Below are 22697 nucleotides of genomic sequence, written 5' to 3' on the forward strand. Positions count from 1 at the left end.
ATCGTGGCAGCGAAGCGAATCAGAGCGAAGCGAGCGAAGAAATTCGAAAAACATTCCTGTCGATAATCCGATCGAAATTCGATCTCGATCACGCCGATCTGCAAACGATAGAACAATGATCCGACAACCGTTGAAATTTATTTCGTTTTATCGTTCACGATCATTCGATCGAAGATCAAGCATATACTGCTGGCGCAATATAAACATAATAATTTTTCACGATAAGAGATCTATTATCTGTCATGTTTCGTTCGATTCCGGATTGACGGACGCGTAAAATTGGAACGACGCAGATCGATCATCTTGCATCGTCTGCATCAAGTCAGAGAAGAGAGAGCGCCTTTGTTAAATGGACAGAAGATAATCGAACAGACACCGATCCGGGTCAATCGTCGTGTCTTGCGCGCGCGTCGCCCGCGTTCATAATATTTATATGTAAACACGCCAGGAGAGAGAGCCAAGTCGCACGCACGTCTAATGACATCTCCCGACGCATCGTAACCCCCGCGCTGTCGCGTGGATTTGCCGCCGATCAGTTTGGCTCGTCTCGGGTCTCGGCTTGGCCTCTGTCAATTGTCCGCGCGCCTGCATCGTTCGCGTTCCTCCTCGCCCACGATCCGCTTCGTAACTTCAGGGCGATATGGAAAACAGCGGAAATAGCTCTGTGGAATTAGAGACCGTCGAGCGAAACAACAAAGTCAATGAGTAAGTCACGCTTTGATAATAATAATGTGATGTTATTGTTATATGATACAAAAGAATCACTCACTGAATTCCTCTCATTTGACAAAACTTTACATATGTTTTATAGATGAGTTTGACAGTTATGCACGTAAAATGAACATTTTTTATTTCTTTATAAATATATTTTACGATAAAATAATTTTATTTAAACATATGTTAAGATTAAATTCAAATAATTTAAATAACGCTCGTCAAAATCGCGTCAGTTTCAGAATAAAAAGACAAAAACTAAATAGAAGACAGAGAGCATATAAATCTTTAAATCAATTTTTTTGTGGTTTGAATGAAATTAAAAGTTTAATTTTGCAGAGAGAAAAGAAAGTCCTGAAATTGATAAAATAAAATAAATATATTTGTTCAGTTTATCAAGTTTTTTGCGGTATTGGAGATGCTCTAATAATTCATCTATAATTGAAACTCTATTATGACAGTTATGAAATATCGACCAAACATTTCTTCTTGGGAAAAAAATAGAAACGTGATAAGTAAAAAACAATCTTATTTGTTGATTGTCATCAGAAATTCAACATTATAATACAGTATCCCAATCAGCAGACTAAATATATTATTCATTAATTGTATATTTTGTAATACAGTTATATTAAATAATAATATTAAATATTGTAAAAATAATTTATTTATAATTTAAAAAATTTATTGTTAAAGTAATTAAATAATATTTATTTAAAGTTTAATTTAATTTAATGTTAATTTATTTTACTTGTTTGAAATATTCGTTTAAAATTGCAATTTGTAAAATAATATTTATGTAATGTTTATTTAATCTCTATTTTACATTAATTATAAAGTAATAATTTGGTAAAATACTTATTTAACATTATTTTAATATTTGTTTTAAATATTACTTATTTAATGATACATTTAGTGATAAATAATAATATTATATTTTATGTACATTTTATGAACATTCTAAATATTATATTTTTATAAACGCAATATGTACTTAAAAATTTTAAATTGCGTACTAAATTGTTCACGGGCAGTCAGGAATACGTCACTTGTTAATTTTATGATTATATTAAAATATTTTCTTAAAGAGATAAAGGAAGGTCATTTTTTGATAAATATAATTTTTTGCTAATTGACACTTTGACGACATTTTTCATAATTCTATATAAACGAAAAAATATATACAGCCTGGAAGTATCCAATCGTGTTACACTAAACCCTACTCCCTCTCGCGATATATCTGTCAAAAGAATTACAAAACATCGTCACACTAACAGAAATCGGTAGTGTTTGTTTTAACATCAATGTCGGCCGCCGCGGAAATGGACTTGGGCATTATTGATGAGTAAGAAATAGTAGTTTAACATATTACTCTTATCATATTATATATTTTCTCTTTTACAAATTCTTTACAATTAAAAAAAAAAATAATGTTGCGTTTTTTCATTTTCTTATGTTTGTAAAATTTTTATTTTATTTCGATAAATAATTTAAACTTAATTTCAATTAAAAATGATGATTTTAATTCAATGATGATTTCAATTGAATAATCTCACGTGATGCAATTTGAAAATAAATCATTTTGTTTATTTAAAGATTTTTTCGTAGATCTATCAATATATATATATATATATATATAATCAAAAGTAAAATCTGTGAATCTCTTATAAACATCTTTTGAACATGTGTGTGCTGATACCGCATTAACATTAGAAGTATGCATAATAATTCCACTTTTAATATTTCATATATATCGTCTATATTTAAAATTATCAATATATATAATTAAAAGTAAAATTTCCGCATTGCATTGTTTGACTTTTGTATTTCTATCATGTTTAAACTAGTTATAGTAAAAAAAGGTTAGAGATAATTGTTAGAAATTTTATATATATTTCACAGAGTTTAATTATAGATCTCACTAATGTTCCTTTTCCAATTAATTATATGTATTTATAAAATATTTATAAATACATATAATACAAAATATTTATAAAATATAATTACACATGCATCATTATCGATTGCACAATTATCGATAATGTGAAACCACCCTAACAGCACACATGTTCAAAAGATGTTTTTAAAAAATCCATAGAATGTAAAAACATATTTTAATATCCTGTGGATCTCTTATAAACATCTTTTGAACATGTATGTGCTGATACCGCATTAACATTAGAAGTATACATAATAATTCCACTTTTAATATTTCATATAAATCGTCTATATTTAAAATTATGATTATTTAGTTTTTGTTATATTTAAAACACGCGGATATGTATATAATTTTCATATAATTAAAACACTTAAAAGGATATTTTTAGTGTTATTAGATTTGTTAATTTAAGATATTGTTTTTATTTATAAAAGATAATTATAAGATTATTTATTATTTATCATCATCGATAAAAATTGCTAGTGATGCTTGGACATTCGTTTTGACAAATTTAAAATTAATTCTCTAGAGCTCTATCGCTCTAATCGGAGCATCCGCTATCAAAATAGCGCGGTTGCATTCTATTCAGGAGGGAGGTACTTCGCTTTGTAATCTGCTCGAACAATCAGCACGCATATAATAACGATCTTTGAATCGACGTGTTGTTCATGCACGTGTGCATGCCTTTCTTCATGGATGTAGAAAGTTATATGGTGAACGTTTCGCGTTCGTTTTACGTTCGCCATTCGTCCCATCAGTCTCAATTCGCGATTCACGGCATAATCAGCGATCACCGACTTGTCTCGTTGATTCAAGTTTAATATGTATTAACCTCTTGCCTTACTATATTATCGTGTATCATCGGTGGTCTCTTGTGGAGAGAAATATATCACCGATCTTCAAGAGAAGATTGTTCTCTTTAAAAAACTGTGAAAAAAACGCGAGCAAACTGATCGATAGATCGTTGATACTGGCCAGGCAACTTCTTGAAAAACCCGGTTCCGAACATCTCGAGTTCGATATTCTCGAATGAATGTGATAAGACAAGTATCGGAGATAGTTCGATTATTATTGAAGATGTCGGTGTACAAGAGAGACAATCGATCGCACGTGCTCGCCGATAAATCGCACGAATTCGCGTGATTCTTACATCCATCGTGGATCTAATAAACTGCATCTAATTTGTTTATTAATATCTGATATAGATGACGGACAGAGATTCAAGAGTACTCGAGTGTTAAATTTCACGACTCGCGTTTCGAAATGCATCAATGAATAAATGTGTTTTACTTCAAGCTCTGAAATAATATTTAAAGGCTGACAAACAGCTCCGTATAAAAAGTAGTTACTTTTTTAAACCATGTACAACATTTTCGAATTTAAACTATTTTTTCAAGACCTCAAATGCATTCAGCGTTATAAGAAACACTGAAACATTCTATATATCGAATTTCAAGTGTGGGACAAAGTCTCATATTAGATTATAACGAGACCTAGCTTCATCAAACGGAGACAGAAAAAACAGACAAAGAGAGAAAAAGAGTAGAGATAGAAAGGGACGAGAGAGAGAGAGGGACGCATCATTGAGTGGGAGGAAGTTTGCGATAAAGACAGACCAATTGAGAGGAAAAGCAGAGGAATCGAGAAGGAAGAAATAGCAGAAAGAGAGAGAGAGAGAGAGAAGAAACGAAGATGGAGTGAGAGGCATCTCGGTGTTAATCGTTTTATCTGTCGAACGAAGGGGCTCGAGCCGGACGTGGGTCCTCTTCCAACGAAAGACACGGACATGTCGTGGCTGGACTCTCGTTGTTCGCATTTGACGAGTGACACGTGTTCACCACTAGTGTCTTTACGGTTGGAGGGACGAGAACACAACGTTACAAGACTTCACTGATTGCGGCTCGTCGCCTCTGCCTCTATCCGTGTTTCTTCTTATCTTCCTTTTGGCGCCTGGTATTCACGAGCGATTCGACAAAACGGCGGATTGTCCGAGGAAGAATTGTGACGTGAGCGATCGTTGGTGACCGACTGGATCCACGATCTCTTCTTCATCTCTGTTCGATCATGGACGACGAGAAGCTCAAGCTGTGAGTTCTCCTTGTTTTCTCCTCGTTATTTTTGTCGCGTGTGACAGCAGGCGAGAGACGCTCGCGTCTCACGATTGAAACAACCGTTGAAAAAGCGAAGAAACTGTCGCGAGATCTCGGCGAAAAATTTCGCGAGATTGTGGAGGAAATTGGAGAAATTATTATTAATTTCAAAATATGATTTATATGTATATCGATGCGATGATATTTTGGTTTATTCTATTTCGGAGCTATATTTGATATCTGTGAATATATGTTTTAATTAGTCACGTGTCTAATTGTTCTCACGGTGGTTCGTGAATTAATTTTTGAGATTTAAAAAAAAATTTTAATTTTCCTGTTAAAATTTTGTGAGCGGTATGGAATCGATTGAAGTGTTTTTTTTTTTTTTTTTTTTTTTTTTTTTTAAATCAATCAATTGAGTTCTTCAGATATGTCCCACGTATTTCACGTTTCGATTCTTTTATCTCTTTTGGAGTGCTGTTTTGAAATATGTGATATTTTATTACGCGAGTATATTCTCAAGAGGTGCTCTCTCTTGCAAATTTATATAGTAGAAAATATATGAATCGTGACTGCTAGTTTGAATCTATTGGAAAATAACGCTCTGCGAGGGGAGTTAAGGAAATTACGTGACTACAAGTGTGTCATTAATCAGTTTTTTGATAACACGTTGTCCACGATAATTTATAAGCATCGCATGAAAGATTTCAGACAATTTCTTTATTTATATATAAAATGACAGTTGTCCTTAAGATGGAAAAAAGCTCGAGGTAATGAATTATTTTCAAATTATTAACAGAAATGTGTCCGCGAGAATTATAATGCGCTTATTGTTTTTAAATCTTATAGAATTGTGTAATCCTTGTGAAATGTACATTATTACATCATGCTCGCGGGTACAGTATTGCGCAGCAGAATTTCTTAGAGAATCCGATAGAAATGAACGAGACTATCTCGTTTTATCGGGGAAAGATTACGAGAAATATTCTTACCGTTTTTCTACCGCAATAGCAATAGCACATATGTATAATCATTAGCGAGTCATCATTCGAGGGGACCCACCTGTTGACGTGTCGTTGACACGAGAAAGCTTCTCCCTTCGATTTCTCTTTCCTCGGGCAATGTCTCTTTGCGAATTAACAAGCGTCGGAAAGAGTGCCGGTGCGCTGATTGCCGAAATTACCGCAATTACCGTGCGCGACATGCAATATAGTTCTGTGCAAACAACAAGGCCGCGAAAGATTCCCCTTCACTTTGCCGCACGCGCGACAGGATCTCGAACATAATGCGAGGTCGTTTATTCGCATTCTCGCAACCAGTTTAGCGAGTATTAATAAAATGAAAAAAACACACGATTCTGTCCGTTAACGATTCTGATCGAGCTATTGGGACAAATTTTCTCGCGCGTAAAAAACGTTTACCGAAGATCCTTCGTATTCGAGTCGAAATAACGTGCAATTTTTTTCTATAGAATAATTTTGATTTGATATAAAATGAGATTTTTTTTCACATATTTCTTTTTAAGCTCGTCTTTTTACGACATTTGTTTCGCGCCGTGAAAAAAAATTTCTCCTATAAAATAAAATTCCGATAAGGAAATTGTGGCGAAGGCGATTATCTCGTTTTGTGTTCTGTCAATAGTAACTTTCGTGGAATTTGTTTGTTGTTTAGTTTTCTGGTTTTTCCCGCAAGGTCGATACTTTTTAATACATGTCATTTACATAGATAAAATTACAACACTATTTATGTCATAAAGTATAGTTTAAGAATTACTAATTATTCATATGAAGATGATAAGAGAAGTGCAATTTTTTTGCGATTTTTGTGCTTCATTTTATTCATAACAGAGTATTTCCTATAAAATTAATGGGAATATCGGAATAACGGGACTGGTTTCGAATGACCTGAAAACATTGTCTGCGAGCCTTCAAAACACGTAGCCTTGAAATACTTTTTGATATTCACGTCTTCTTTCGGCCCATTTATACATAGCAATCTGCATAAAGCACATGAATGAATGAATTTGTATTCATTCATTTGTTAAATAATTTATTAATAAATAAAAATTATTTAAAAATTATTACTTCATAAATTAAATAATTTATTAAATAATTAAAAATAAAATAAAGTTACTTGATTAACAGACGGTTATAATTTCGGTTTAAATAATATATGATTTCCTATATATAATTAAGTATAATAATATATTATAGATAATTAAATGTAATATAGATTTTCTATGTATTTATCTAATTTAGTATCTATATGTACTTCTGAAGTTGTATTAAAAAAAAATAATTCTCTTAAATTTATATTTAAAAACAGTATGAATGATCTTTTTTAAAAATATATTTTTAAAAATTTATACTAAAGGAATGTGTGATATGATGAAATGTCTAATGATAATTATTAACTTAATCGCGTCATACAACAAATTCGTCAGATAGGAGTATCAGATAAACAGATACTCTTGCTAGACTATCTCTCTTTAAAGACTCATTGCGATCGGTTACATGAATGATCATTTAAAACACGATCGCGGTTTAACGCGTTCGTGGTTCTCAGATAAGATTTCTCTTTCTCATCAGGCGTGCTACCTGTAAAACCGCATCCGTACCACAATTTTTTTGATCAGTAATTATCCGTATTATATCGGGTGTATTATAAAAATAAAAATAGAGAAATTTTTCTCACTTTTTATTCAATTCATCTTTATAAAATCTGTCTAGTTAAGTCAATAAGTGTTTCGTTTGATATTAAATAACAACATTTATGGGGTGGATATTTTTACAGCTAAGCAAATATTTTTACAGCTATTATATTTTGTCGCGAGGAAGATGTATTCATTTGTGTGATCGCAATTACGCGATCTAAGACAATCATTAAGCGCCATAAAGAGAGATGCATTTTCGAAGTTTTCAAAGTAATTAACTATAGAGTGTGAAAAAAACTTTTTTTTCTAAACAATATTAAGGCCTTTTTTATAATTTTTATGATTTTTGCGTTTATCTGCATTAAGTACACATGTTGACAATCCTATTTTCAAAATTGTCATTATCTGATTTAGATTTTTCAAGTTTATTAAATGTTAAGGAATTTTTTTAATTAGGAAATTAATAATTTTATAGAATTTCTATCACACTAGCTTATATCATACTATTCTTTATCAGCTATTTTTCAGCGATTTTTGTATAAAACATTTCGTCGACGCCACGCAATTCTCTCTCGGCGGTATTGTTGTTTCGTATTATTATAGTCAGTCATAATTAATACGAAATTAATATGGTGTCGAATAACGACGACAGATGAAGCAAATCGACTATCGATTTAATCTATCTGATTATCCAGAAGCTCGCAATAATAATCCATGCAAATCATTCCATCTACCGCAAAGTATAATTCAAATGAAAGGATCTGAAGGGAAATACTTCTTATTTTGTTCGATAAACTTTTAATTATTATATTTTTAATAATTGTGCATGACTAGTTTTAATTTATTTAATTATACAATTATCTAAATTAGTTTGATTTATTAATTGTAATTATTTTTTAATATACAAGTTGTTCCCAGATTAATTGATCAAACTTGAAATATGCATTTAGAACTTCAACAAAAAAATTTCCCCTGAAAGTATGCTCGCAAACGCTTCTTTCAAGAAACTCCTTTAGTTACAGAATTATAGGAGTAAATAATATCAACACAATCTAGATGTATCCTCTTGATTATTTTATAGTAATCAAATTCAAGTCTACTACTCAATATCTCTTGAAGGTCAAAATAATCTAGGTTTATCTTCTTTATTGCTTTTTAGTAATATAACATAAGCCTATCAACTTTTTTTAAAACATCGAAAAAAGAGACATTTCTACATCATTTATTTTTATATATAATTCTGTAATTTATAAAATGAAGAACTCGTGTTCAGAACGCGCTTTTATCGATAAATGCACACCTTTATTTCTGAAATTCTATAGTATAAGTAACATTAATTATATACTAAACGCGCGTATTTATCGATAAAAACTCATTCTGAATACAAGTTAATATCTTATGAACAAAACGTTCATGTATACTTTTTTTATTTAACAAGATTTTAACAATTTTTTATTTAAAAAGATTCCACATTTTTAAACACAAAATTTTTAAATTAAATTGATTATTTTATATAATATTAAAAAGGTCTTAAAAAATAAAGGATACACATAAAGGTTTTATTATTGATTTACATATATATATATATGTATATATATATATATATATATATATATACATTAAAAAATTAAATTATATAATAAAATATATATTGTAATATCAAAAACTGATTACAATAATTAGTTAATCAAAATAATCTATATATATAATAATTTATGTAAATATTAATTAAAAGTTTATTTAAGAAAATAAAAATTATTTCCTCTTAGCTCGAGTTTACTTTGTAGAATAAATTTTAATTTTTTAACATGATAATTACTGCAAGCGAGAAAAAAAAAGTTGTGTGTCTCTATATCTCCTCGTCTAAATAAAACGATAACAATCTTAATAAATTTAATGCAATAAAGTTGTTATTCATTCATGGGTTTTATTTAAAAAAGATAGTAAACAGTAGAGTTTCCGTATAATAATGAAGTTATCACTTCCTCATTGAGAAATATGTGGGAGGAGATAAGATAACCGAGCGGGACATATTATTTTAATTGTAAGGGAAATTTTCATCGACACGTGTCATTCGCAACTTTTAAAATAAATATTTCGGTGCGTTGCCTTTGTGCATTCATTTTGAACTCAATGACTTTTAAGACCTTGATTTAATTGATGTAAACCATCCATGTAAAAATCTGGTCACAATGTAATTGGTTTGTCTAACCGAAGGACAAAGCCTCGAGATCGGATAGCCTCCATCAAGACCAAGGCTATTTCGTTAAAAGAATACAAATATTGAAAAGATTTAATTCGAATCAGGCCGCAAACAAAAATTGAGATTTGTAATTCACAATATGATGAGAATTATAAGTCTTGTTTTTTAATGATTTAATTTTGTTATGAAAAAATTAATTCGATTTAATTATTACAATTCACAGATCAAGCTTGCAATATTTAGAAGCTCTGCATTATTAACTGATATCCAGAGATATATTATTAATTGTGTAAACGTATCTACACATCATATAAAATAATAATATTTTATATAAAGTTTATTTATAAAATTTATTTATTTATTTTTATATAAAGTTTAAATTAAACTCTGTAGGTGTGTTTAAATTTAGTTTAAAAAATTAAATTTGTATCATCAGTTAAACATGTGGATATATATGTCTGTTTCAAAGAGAGAGAAAGAGAGAGAGATTTCATTCAGATTTGATTTTATTCATTTTTTCGTGCATTTCTTGTGTCATTTTTTTAAATATAATATAGCGTATAATAACACGAATTATCTTTATCGATAATTTTCAATCACGTGGTTTTGCACACGGCATCATTTGTCATCATCATTGAATCACAGCCAATGATATGTGTGTACATGACGGGTACATGTATTTATGCACACGGCATCAGTGATATCTAGTTGATAGATAACTGGCATTCTGTGAAAGATAAGAATGTAAGCCGTGTCTAATATCGTGTTACTATATTAAAGCGTATGTAAATTGTCAACAATAAATATTATGAACTCAAATGTTCTGATTCATTATAGAATCTGAGAATTAATTAGGATACAATGTTATATAATTAATATACAATGAAAATATATTCCTGGTATCAAGATAACATCGATATTTCTTTATCTTTTTATCCGACTTCTTTTTCTTATAAATATGAAAGATTTCAATAAATTCGCCTAACATTTCAATAAAAAAAGACTAAAAGAAAAATTATTATATAAGTTAAATTAATAAAGTTGTGCACGAGAGCAAATTTTCAATAAATCTTTATAGATTTTGGTCAGGAAATGGATTGATGTTTTTCTTACAAATATTTATATCATTTCTCTTTATCACGTAGATCGCAAGCAAGTATACAAGTCGTATCTGCGTATAAGTTTTATCTAAGAAAATATAAGAGTTTAATCTAATTGTAAGCAAATATAAGCACACAAGATATCAGAGATAATTAAGAGATTTACGTGATTCTTAATCATAATTCGTCATTTCAGTAAATTAAAAAAGTGTCAATAAAATAATATTGATGTAAAATAATGGCTGAAAGCTCTACTAAAAAGAAATGACTCAATATAAAAATTTAACTTTTCCTCATTTCTGGATCATTAGCAGCAATTTATATGCAATTATTCAAGGAATATGTAATCATTTGCTTTCATTACATAATATGAAAGAAAGAACAACGTGCGCCGTTTACGACAAGAAATTCGGGAAAAAAGTCTCGGGAACAATATCTTTTTAATAAGAAATCATAATCAAACGTGTTTCGCCTCATTGACAGCGTTAAAAGCGATACATTTATGATAAAGTTAAATATTTTTTCTGTAAAACCAATCTTGAGTAACATTTAAATACCGAATAAAATAAGAATTAAAAACGAATTTACAATGGATTACAGGTTCAAAGACAAGGCGATTTATGGTTACGGAACGAGCATCCCGCCTAACAATAATGAAGACGAAGAGACTGAAATATCACCGAAGAAGGTGATATTTTGTGTTCATGGAAAATTATCGGGCTGTTGCACGGTGGTAAACCGTTCTATTGATGAAAATGCAACTATAGACTATCAACAAAATCTAAGTATGTAATTCAATAAATAGTTGTATGACGATATATTAAAAAAAAAACAGAACAATGAAAATAATAGTAATTAATATTTATAAAAAAATATTGATTTAGTTATTAGCTTTTTAACAAAAATAAAAAAAGCCTTGAGAAGATCAAAAAATTGTTTTAATTGCTGTTATATCAGAAATTATTTTGCATTAATATATTACATAAATAGATAAAAAGTTAGCAATAATTGAATAATGAACAGACATGTTGTGATGAAAAATTATTTTAATGTAATTGAAATATATTTATGTGTGTGTATGATAATACGGATTATGTTAAAGAAAGTTAATGCATGCAGAGAAATTTGCATTTATAATGTACTTTTGAAATTTGTAGCATAATATACATTTTGCAAATTAATTGTGATATTTAATAATTATGATATTTAATATTTATTTAAAATTTTTGAACTATTTTCTTGAGTAAATAATATTCTGTCTTTTTTCCCTTTTTTATTTTTTAGTGACCCCGGAGGATCATTGTCACAGAGAGAGAAATGAGGAGATTGACAAGAAGGCCAGAAAGAAGTTGTTAATCGCCAGCGTACTTTGCGTCATTTTCATGATAGCAGAAATCGTTGGTAATATAAAACAAAATTCCTCGTGACTTTATCAAAGCGCAAAGGAATATTTTGTAGAATGTATTTACGAAGACAATTTAATCGTGTCGTTTACCCGCGAACTTCTTTCCTCAGGCGGAGTATTATCGAATAGTTTGGCGATAGCGACCGATGCTGCACATTTGTTGACTGACTTTGCTTCATTTATGATATCTCTCTTTTCTATCTGGGTGGCGGGCAGACCAGCCACCAGAAAAATGCCTTTCGGTTGGTATCGCGCAGAAGTAAGTAGTTTTCTCATATAAATATTAATAAAAACGACAAATTCATATTAATATTATGTATATACAATGCTATAATAATTATAACAATACTTTTTTCTATATATAACAAATTTAATTTTTAAAAAAATGTTAAATTGTAATCAATAAATAAAAATCATGAACTTATTACAGATTAATAAAGATTTGCAATAATAAAACATATGTTAAAAGTATACTCTATTATTGTTAATTTCTATCTAAATTAATTAATAAAATTAATTTCATTATTTAAAAAAAATAATTTTAATGTAATCTAAAAATATACTCATGATATATATGGTTCATATATTAAGAAAATTTAATAAAGTTTTGCACACAACGTGTGCTTCTGTAATTTGTAATATATTTTGTGAAAATAATAGATTATTATTATATATGAAAATTAATAAATTTTTTGTGCATTAATTCAGGTAATTGGCGCATTGACCTCGGTCTTGTTAATATGGGTGGTTACTGGCATTTTATTCTACCTCGCGGTTGAAAGGATCGTTCATAAAGACTTTGAGTTGGATGCTACCGTGATGCTGATCACATCTGCAGTTGGTGTTGCGGTAAATCTAGTGTTAGTGATATCTCATTAACGATAATATTTATTTAATGCTTTGCGCGGCTCTCACGTATAATATTACTTGTAATATCGTGCACGTGTATTTTCAAAATTTCGATAACAATTGGAATTATAATGTAACGTCAATCAAATCATTCTCTAAGCAATTATCAATAATGTTAAGAATTATAAGTCATTTTTATGCTTTATGAGAAATTTATGCTTTAAGAATGTTGATAGAATTGTGTCAGCTACTTAATTTAAAAGCACTTAAATGTGTTTAAACACAGTGTATCAATTGTAAAATTTTCGAAACTACACTAGCATTATCCTTTCCTTAAAGAGAGATGAAGCAAACAATCTGTCATTGCAGAATGGGCCTATCATTGCATCAACATGGCCACAGTCACGGACACAGCCACGGTGAAAACAATGATGTAGAAAATGTACTCAATGATGATCTCAAAGGGGAGAATTCAAAAAAGAATATCAATGTGCGCGCCGCCTTCATTCATGTTTTGGGCGATTTTATTCAAAGTGTGGGAGTATTCATCGCTGCATTAATCATTTACTTTAAGGTATCAATCTTTCATTAATATAATTTCTTATATATGAATTACACATATTTTTATAATTTTTTTCATAAAAAAACTAAAAAATAAATCTTTAAAAAAATCTTATGTTTACGTATATTGTTTTTTTTTTTACGACGAAAAGTTAAATGTTTGTATTTATATGTAATTCAATGAATAAATTTAAATAATCTATAATTTTCTCTTAAAATATAGAAATTATTAAAAAATTTATTATTATGTAAAACATTAATTTGTTTCCATTTCAGCCAACGTGGAGCATAGTGGATCCAATATGTACATTTCTCTTCTCTGTATTAGTTATTCTCACTACAGTAGCAATTATTAAGGACGTAGTTAACGTTCTGATGGAGGGAATTCCCAAAGGTTTCGAGTATTCCCAAGTGGAAAACACGTTCATGCAAATAGATGGAGTCGTTAAGGTCCACAATCTTAGAATTTGGGCGCTTTCACTTGACAAGACCGCCTTGTCAGCGCATCTCGCTATAAGTATGCTGTTATCCAAAAATATAATCCAACACACACACACGTATACATATACATATATATATATATATTTCTTTATGCAACTCAATTACTTGAGTCTTAAAATAACACTGTCAGAGAACGCTAGCGACTTATATTTTTAGACTTTTAACATTTACATTCTCAATAAATGATTTAGTAGACCTTTAAGAGTTTCTATATTTTAAAATTATCTTCTTTACTTTCTGACTTAAGAGAGAAATTTATATAAATTATTCCTAACAATAATTTCATCGTGCGACAATATATATATTCACACACTATAATTATTCTATTCTGTTATTTCGTGGCACTTATTTCTTACTAGGATAACGTTATGTTTTCATTTACAGAACCTGGAACGAGTCCTCAGAACATTTTACGTACCGCCACGCGAAATATCCACGATAAGTACAAATTCTTCGAGATGACTCTACAGATAGAGGAATTTAACGAACGAATGGAAAATTGTAAACAGTGCAAAGCGCTATTATAATAAGTTATCGCCGTTGTAATTATATACGGCTTAGTCGTGATATAAAAGATGCACAACGTGCTTCGAATATAATTTTAAAAGTCTCGTGATCGTTACGACACTTCATTGATTGAAAACGATGAGATTGGTTCACGCGCGAAGGCAGCATACGTGCGTTACGTTGTAACTCTTGTTATTTTTTTTTCTTTTCTTTTAGTCTTTAGTTTCATGAACAATTGCACAAACTCAGTCAATAACACTCTACAATGTTTTATGTTTAGATGTGAATAGTCCTTTTGTTATTAGATTTAGATAAATTATATAAACTAGTTTTACATAAGCTAAATTGTATCCCTTAATTATCATGCAATAATTGTAATTATAATCTATTATAATAAATTAAATAATAAATAATATAATTGTTCCTCGCAAATGACCGTTAAATTACTTTGAAGATGAATATTGTGATTAATACTAATTTAAAAATGACGTGTACATTTCATTGTCAATAAATGTTACAAGTATAACTCGGTCATAAAGAATCATTGTATATATCAAAATATAGAAAAAAGAAAATAGATGAAATAATAGTGTCTATGTCGCAAACGTCAATAATTCTTATAAGATATTTTGTACAATGCAAAAGATATTATTGATATAGATATTAGACAAAAATAAAATCATGAATAATGAATTTATATATATATATATATATATATATATATATATATATATATATATATATTATATATACGATGCATAAGTTGACTACTAGACTAAAATACTTATGAACTGTATTCCTCATAATTCTTAAAATAGATTTATAGAAGAATTTTAGAACGTATAAGAAATTTTCCTAAGAAATATTCACAATTTTTATTTTATGTATGTGTATGCGTTTATGCGTGCGTGTAAGGCCTAAAATATTGCTATGAGACTCGATTAAATATATATTAGTTTTGTAAATATTAAATATATTTACTTGATTAAATACATATTAGTTTTGTAAATATTAGATTTAAAAACGGTGAAACGGAGACAATCTTTTTTAATACATCAGATATAATTTTATTAGCAATTTTATGTCGTTCATCGCACGCATACATTATTCTTACAAAAAAACTGCAATACTAAAAATCTTATAATAGTTTGGAAATGTATGTAACCGAAACTTGATTGTATTTTGATTGTCAGTATTTATTAAATCAATCAAATCAGCCATATATTCATAATTTATATCTCGACTGTCCGAATAATATAATCAATTTCTTTATAAGATAACGCTTTATGCGGTTATGATATTTTTAAAGTGCATCTGTATTATAAATTTTTTAATATTATATACAATAATAAGAACTTGTGAGCTATTTGTGCGATAAAAGTGTTTTTTGTCAAAGGAACAGTTCACAATTTGTCAAAATTTGTTAACGTCAGTTAATTTCCACAATAATTATACATTTCACTAAATAAACAAATATTGAGTTATCAGAAATAAAAAAAGGCAAAGCCAAACTTGTAATTTTACTTGTAATAAATGCACTCCACAAAACATGATTGTATAAATAAATATGGATATTGCAAAAATATAACGATTTATTGCTCACTTCGCTTAATGATATATTTATCGCAACATAAATTTCTCATAAATATTCAATACATATATACACATCCCCATATTAATTAAAGGCAACAAATTATTTGTATACTTATTGCATAATAAACAAAGCCCTTTCTTTGCTTAAATATTTATTATTAATATTAGATATTTAAACATGCAATTAATGTAAATTGAATTAAAGCTTTTGCTGTTTATATCAAGTAAAATTCAAACATTTCACATCTATTTGCATTGTCAATTTTATTCATTAACAATTTTTGAATTAACTATTACCAATAGCTAAAACTTTTTGAAAATTATTTAGAATAATAACCTTATAACAACATATGTTATAGTAAAGGTCTTCTAATTGTAAGCTAAACCCTTTTTTCTAAAATTATTAACAAAAATTGGCAGAATTCGATGTTATTTGGTAGTTTCGCGTTCTTTATTCATTCCATTTAATACTTATTTCTCTCTCTCTCTCTCTCTCTCTCTCTCTCTCTCTCTCTCTCTCTCTCTCTCTCTCTCTCTCTCTCTTTCTCTCTCTCTTTTTCTCAGAAAAGAATTTATATAAACAGATATCTTTAGTATCAAATTAATATATCTTATTATATTATGATCATATTTACAAATCTCAGTTGCTCACGAAAAGACTTTATATATCTTATATATTTCCATTTGCTTCATTATTAATTAAAATGTAAAAGAATTTTCCATAAATGTTAAATAGTTATAAATAATTATAAGTCAAGTATAAACATTTCAGTTATTTTTTCTCTGATGTATGATACAGTGTGCTACATAAAAATACATATGTATTTTTAGAAAAAAATAACATATATATATATATATATGTTATAATATAGTATATATATTATATTTTTTTAATATAAATATAAATCACTCAAATTGTGTAAAAAATTATCTTTGCAATATTATTTCGTGATTATCGGACATTTTATGAATAAAATATTACGTCCACACAATGTACGCTAAATATTTACACAATACTGTAATTGTGCATTTTAAAAACTATCGTATTTATAATATCATATAATAATTGCAGCAGTCTTTGATTTCAGAATTGTAAAAATTGTTTTTCATACAAAAATTTCAATCATTGTACAACGTTATTTAATTTGCTCGCGAGGAGGAGGAGAGAAGAGGGATTTATTAGATCGATAATATAAGTTAATTCCATTTCTCTCCCTTTTTCTTTCTCACATTCGCAGCTTCGCAATTTAAAATTAATAAAAAAAATTTTATGTGACTCACCGTAGATGGGTAAATAATCAGATTTTCTGCTTAATAAAGAGATTTCCTCTGGCGTTTATATCGATGCAATGATATCGTACTTCCACTTTGGTTGAAAAGACGGCAGTCTCGAAATGCAGCTACAAAACCTACGCAAATTTATATAAATTATTCATATCAAATGCTATTACATCGATGTTACTATTGCTGAAATTACATACCGAAGATTGCACGACTCATCATTAAAAAGAAAACGAGACACATCGCGCGGTGATTCTCGTTCTGTTGCACTTCCTATAATAAAGGCGCGAAACCGCTCAACGGATGATCGAGAAGTCGCGCAAATTTGGGTCGATCCGAAACGCGAATCGCCTCCCCTCTCTTACAATACGATTAGGCGCGATTTTTAAATCAACGTAGTAAAAACCATCTATCAGATAAAGCACCATACGGTACCTTTTACGTAACATTGATAAATTTACGTACATTATTGTAAATAATAAATAGGTTGTATGTTGTATATTACACAATTTGTACATTAATCTCCCTCTAAAAAATATCTTAAATACTTAAAGATTATCAATTAATATAATATATAATATTTATCAAGTAAACTTCTCCGATATAAGTACATACAGTTGTTATTCTTAAAAATTATTAAATAATTCTTGCTATTTATTTATCTAATAATTTATATTCAAATTGTTTTAATTTTTATATAATATATAATATATATGTGTGTAAATAAGCTGTAAATAAAATTAGAATTTTATAATTCTTACTACGAAAAGAACATTATTATTGGAAATAAAGGTCACAGCAGGAATAAAAAAACAATAATCGAATAATCTATATGTATATATATATATTCTACCCCACAAGTAGAATTTTCGAATCGACCTCAACCTCAATCCCAACCCCCAACTCCCAAACACGAGACCAAAATAAACGTATTTATAAAAGAAAAATGGCTGAGGCTAGTGATAAGTACGTAAAGATGCGTAATTTATATGTGGATATTCGCTAGCGCGAGTGTGGATTAATGAAAAAATTTCTTACCACGATGACAGCTAACAAGATGACACGTTTATTTACAGATTAGAAGACTGTGAAGTATGCGGCGCGACAAAAGCTAAATACACGTGTCCGAAGTGCGAGGTTAGAACGTGCTCCCTCGTGTGTGTAAAACTTCATAAGAAGGAATTAAATTGCGATGGGATTCGAGATAAAACAAAGTATATTCCTTTAGCGTCTTTTGGGGATTTAGATTTATTAAGCGGTAAGATATTTTTTGCTTTTCTAAAGTTCTATCGCAGAAGAGACCGCAATGTCCTAGACTTTAATATCTAATTGATAATTTGCAGACTATCGTTTTCTTGAACAAGTTAACAGATTAATTGATACCACGAAACGAAATCCATACAGGAAATATGTACATCAGGGTAATCTACCAGTGGTAAAATGTTTTTTTTGTTATATATTTACATGTACATTTTTATAAGTGTACAACGTGATATTCTCTTTTCTAGCCTTTACACAAGTTGAGATCTGCTGCATACGCCAAGAACATAACGCTGTTATTTATGCCACACATCTTCAGTCGACACAAAGAGAACACAACATTTCTTAATTGGAAGACCAATGAATTGTTCTGGCGAATAGAATGGATTTTCCCACAAGCTCAAAATGTAAAATGGGTTGTGGAAAAGTACAGATAAATATAATTATCTTGAAAAATGTAAATAGCTTTTATAAGCAATAAGCAATAATTCATGAATATTTTCATTACAGAACTATAGACAGTACAAGATTATCGACACTTGTGGAACAGATTTTAGATCCAATCTCTTCAGAAAATGAGAATGATATTGAAAAATTAAATCTACAACTGGCTTTAGCTGGCAAATTACAATTTTATAGAGCAGCTGGATTAACTAGTATCAAAGTTCTCTTAAAAGCTGAGAAAGTAAAGAAACCAAGCTCCAAGTAAATAAACATACATAATTATATAATTTTAATGTACAATTTAAAATGTATAAAGTTTGTAGTAAAAGATATCGAACTTTTCTTTAATAATTTTAATAATTGTTTCTCTTCCAGATTTTATGAGTTAGATCTTACACTTACATTGAAGGAAAATTTTGAAAATAAGATTATAGTGGAATTTCCAACATTGTATGTCATTATGAAAGATCATTCCGATATGTATGAAATTATAGACACTGGTAAGTATCATAGAATTCCTCTATATTTCATTTACAATAGCAAATTCTTATGTAAAATCATTTAGAGGAAGAAACAAGTGATACAGAATGTCAAAGTCTGGAAGCGAGAAAACGAAGAAATGAATTCGACAAAAAAGAAAATGAGTCAGTAAATTATTTCTTCAATGATTTTTCGGAATCTGATGATGAAAAGTTAGATGATAAGAAACAACAACGAAAGAAACGTTTACCTGATTTGAATATACCTAATTATGAAGAATTATAGAAGAGGTGAATTTATATCTATAGAATATAAATAATTTATATATATATATATATATATGATCTTTATTGTAAATATATCTCTCACCATTAGTTTTGATATAATTAAAACACATACAATCGTGAAGACGTGAATGGTCAACTATAATACATTTTTTAAGTTTGTTCCTTTCCCACTGATTATATATATATATATCTGCACACACACACACCATCCAAGAACATTATTGCAGTCAATAATAAATATATCTGTAAATTTACTAGTTTAAGATTTCACAGATCACACATAAGTTATTACTTCACAAGTACGTTGGAATGGGACAAATATAATAATTCTTTTTTTATCAGTGAGAAGAGATAAAATATGTAACATTCTGTTTCTCTTTTATATATTTGAGAAATTTATCAAAGTTAATAATTTAGAGGTAATATAATATTACCCTAAGCAAACTAGGGAAAAACAAGTATATTACAAAAATATCTGTTATTATATCTTAAAAATGATCGCACATATTATTTTATTTTGTTTTGTCTTGTTCTTTTTTCTTTTTATAAGATTATTAAAACGAGACTCAAATAGAAAAGCGATGTAGTATAAAAATTCTATATACCTATTAATCTATACATATATAACAAAATTTATTAGTTTTCCTTTTCATGTCATCGTGTAGTGTTAAAAAATTTCCGAATATTTTATAATTATATACTTTAAACATAATTTACTCTATTATATTTTTATACAATTTTTATATAGATCAGTTAAGGTACATCGATAATTATATTTCTGAGACTTTTTTTAATATAAATGTTAACTTTTTTTCTTTCTTAGTAATACAAATGTATATTAAAGTCGCAAATACTGTATAATTATGGATGAAATAAATGAAATATTTCTCTCCTTGGAAATGAAATATCTTTGATAAATATCCTACAATAACCTTTTTGCCTGCATTGTTTAACTAGAGAATAAAGAAATATAATAAGATAACCAAAAATACAACAAGGCCAGCAACAGCTTTCACATACATTGACTTGCTATTTAGGTGTTTTGCATCTTTTTTATACTTTTGTGACAGCATGGATAGATTTTGTGTCTTTGTATCCAACTCTGCATAAGTATATAATTAGTGATATTAAAATGCTTGTAAATATATGTTCATATTTTTAATTCTTAAAACATAAAGAATATATGTATTCAATAAATGTAGAATATTACCTGAAAGTACAGTACCCCTTTGTAAGACGTCATCAATATTTTGTACCATGATTCTTTGTACATCTTGCAATTGAGTGTTAAGAGTATTCAAATTCCTGCGTGATCTATTGTCTGAGAAAATCTTTTTGGCTTTCTGGATATATGTATCTGAAAAATAAATAAAATAAAGTAAAATAAAGTATACAATAATACTATATTTAGTAAGTCACTATGACATTAAGTCTATAACATACCAAATTCGATGAAAGTATAAGGCCTGGTTACTGTATTTACACGTTTGCCATATTGAACGTGAAATTCTTGCGCAATATCTTCCAGATAATTGTATGCTATACGTGTACTGTAATTTCTTTCGCATAATACCAGATAACACACTTCGTTTTCGATTAAATAACTGTAAACAAATGTGATGTAAAATACATACAAGTCAATGATATATACCATTAAGAATCATTGCTCACTGGAAAAGATATGGTCCAGTTTCTAGAGTACATCTTGTCGGAGACTGTGGACCTAATTTTCTAAACAACATCTTTGCTTGATTCTGGTACTCTACAATATTTTTACCATCCTGCAAAAAAAAAAAAGAATGTTATTAGAACAATTAAGTTTACTGAAGAGAAACAGATTTTTGCTACGAGTTCTCGTTTACTCGCGTCGAATAGATTTGAAGAACCCCGTTTTGTCTTTGTCTTCATGAACGAATACGAACTTTTATGCAAACAATTACGTTCACGTCAATGGAGAGGAGGCAAAGTACGAAATCTAGAAGATGACATTTCATCATAACATATTTCTAACCTGTTCGTTATCCTGCATGGTGGCTGCCAGTGGCAGGCCGTCTGCTACCCTCGCAATTATCGTAAACAGGACCATCTTATGAGAATTTTATCACGAATTTTCGTGTAAAACACAACACGAGAAAAAATTGTTAGATTACAACTCGTCACGCCACTGCACGACCTCCGCAGGCCATTCGCGCGAAACAAATCGCCGATGCCGATGTGGCCGGATTTTCTCATCCGCACGTCCACTCTCGACGCACCACGTCAGTCGATCGGTCGATCGACTCCCCGTGCAAATTTCCTTCGGGCGGAAAATCGGCGATTCTTTCGTTCGACGATGATTCTTATTCGACCCAAAAAAAAAAAAAGAAAAAAATACTCTGTCCGTTGAAGTTTTACGTATTAATTTTCACCTTGAATCAGTAGTGAATACACTTTCGAAAGGTGCATACGTGTCCATTCGCGGCGGGAAATTCGCAACCTAACCTAACCCGTCGCGATCTCCAAGAACGTTTCCATGCGTTTTCGGGATCGCGTGGAGGAACAATTATCCGCGCGTATCGAAATTATCGGATCATCGCGTACCGGTTGACACGTAAATGACACGTGTCATCTCCCGCGGTCCGCGAAAACCTTGCCGTCACCTTTCGACGTACTCGTATCTGCGTTCGAATCGGCTCGAACGTCGTCGCGCCATCTCACGATCGGTTCGAAGCCCACTCAAGGATGTGTTCAAAAATCTCACTCGCGACGAAGAGATCCATCCTCCTGATTGGTGGATAAAACGCTACTTCATCCGAATAAGATCTTTGAATGCACCGCGACTTTTGACGTT

At 29.5% G+C, this 22697-nt stretch overlaps 3 protein-coding genes across 4 annotated transcripts; 2 read left to right on the top strand and 1 right to left on the bottom strand.

Annotated features, from left to right (window-relative positions):
• Positions 1–383: 383 nt before the first annotated feature.
• LOC140674865 (proton-coupled zinc antiporter SLC30A2) lies at positions 384–15744 on the top strand. Of its 2 annotated transcripts, none has more exons than XM_072908751.1 (8): positions 384–705; positions 11300–11484; positions 11984–12100; positions 12215–12363; positions 12813–12964; positions 13323–13527; positions 13791–14031; positions 14400–15744. In XM_072908751.1, exons 1-8 carry the CDS (start codon positions 641–643, stop codon positions 14540–14542), a joined length of 1257 nt encoding a protein of 418 aa, XP_072764852.1. In that variant the 5' UTR covers positions 384–640; the 3' UTR covers positions 14543–15744. The 2 variants fall into 2 exon arrangements, with proteins under 2 accessions (XP_072764852.1, XP_072764853.1); XM_072908752.1 differs by lacking the exon at positions 384–705 and adding an exon at positions 4370–4740.
• A 2537-nt stretch (positions 15745–18281) lies between these two features.
• On the top strand, positions 18282–20487 carry LOC140674866 (box C/D snoRNA protein 1). Its single transcript, XM_072908753.1, has 8 exons — positions 18282–18362; positions 18473–18654; positions 18740–18831; positions 18905–19083; positions 19167–19361; positions 19476–19600; positions 19666–19870; positions 20141–20487. Exons 1-7 carry the CDS (start codon positions 18343–18345, stop codon positions 19863–19865), a joined length of 993 nt encoding a protein of 330 aa, XP_072764854.1. The 5' UTR covers positions 18282–18342; the 3' UTR covers positions 19866–19870; positions 20141–20487.
• A 65-nt stretch (positions 20488–20552) lies between these two features.
• Positions 20553–22514, bottom strand: Sec22 (vesicle-trafficking protein SEC22). Its single transcript, XM_072908755.1, has 5 exons — positions 21879–22514; positions 21539–21648; positions 21311–21471; positions 21078–21224; positions 20553–20969 (listed from the first exon to the last, which is right to left on the bottom strand). The coding sequence occupies exons 1-5, from the start codon at positions 21951–21953 to the stop codon at positions 20821–20823; spliced, it is 642 nt and encodes a 213-aa protein (XP_072764856.1). The 5' UTR covers positions 21954–22514; the 3' UTR covers positions 20553–20820.
• Between the last annotated feature and the right edge of the window lie 183 nt (positions 22515–22697).

This window comes from Anoplolepis gracilipes, chromosome 16 (assembly GCF_047496725.1).
Source record: "Anoplolepis gracilipes chromosome 16, ASM4749672v1, whole genome shotgun sequence".
NCBI lineage: Eukaryota > Metazoa > Arthropoda > Insecta > Hymenoptera > Formicidae > Anoplolepis > Anoplolepis gracilipes.

Excerpts from the sequence above, each read along its gene's own strand:
- LOC140674866 (XM_072908753.1), top strand. The coding sequence starts at position 18,343 with ATGGCTGAGGCTAGTGATAA. Across the intron at positions 18,832-18,904 it reads ATCAGGGTAATCTACCAGTG|CCTTTACACAAGTTGAGATC; the intron begins GTAAAATGTTTT and ends TCTCTTTTCTAG. Across the intron at positions 19,601-19,665 it reads GTATGAAATTATAGACACTG|AGGAAGAAACAAGTGATACA; the intron begins GTAAGTATCATA and ends AAAATCATTTAG.
- Sec22 (XM_072908755.1), bottom strand. The coding sequence starts at position 21,953 with ATGGTCCTGTTTACGATAATTGCGAGGGTAGCAGACGGCCTGCCACTG. Across the intron at positions 21,649-21,878 it reads CCATGCAGGATAACGAACAG|GATGGTAAAAATATTGTAGA; the intron begins GTTAGAAATATG and ends TTTTTTTTGCAG. Across the intron at positions 21,225-21,310 it reads TTATACTTTCATCGAATTTG|ATACATATATCCAGAAAGCC; the intron begins GTATGTTATAGA and ends TTTATTTTTCAG.
- LOC140674865 (XM_072908751.1), top strand. The coding sequence starts at position 641 with ATGGAAAACAGCGGAAATAGCTCTGTGGAATTAGAGACCGTCGAGCGA. Across the intron at positions 12,101-12,214 it reads CATGATAGCAGAAATCGTTG|GCGGAGTATTATCGAATAGT; the intron begins GTAATATAAAAC and ends TTCTTTCCTCAG. Across the intron at positions 13,528-13,790 it reads CATTAATCATTTACTTTAAG|CCAACGTGGAGCATAGTGGA; the intron begins GTATCAATCTTT and ends TTTCCATTTCAG.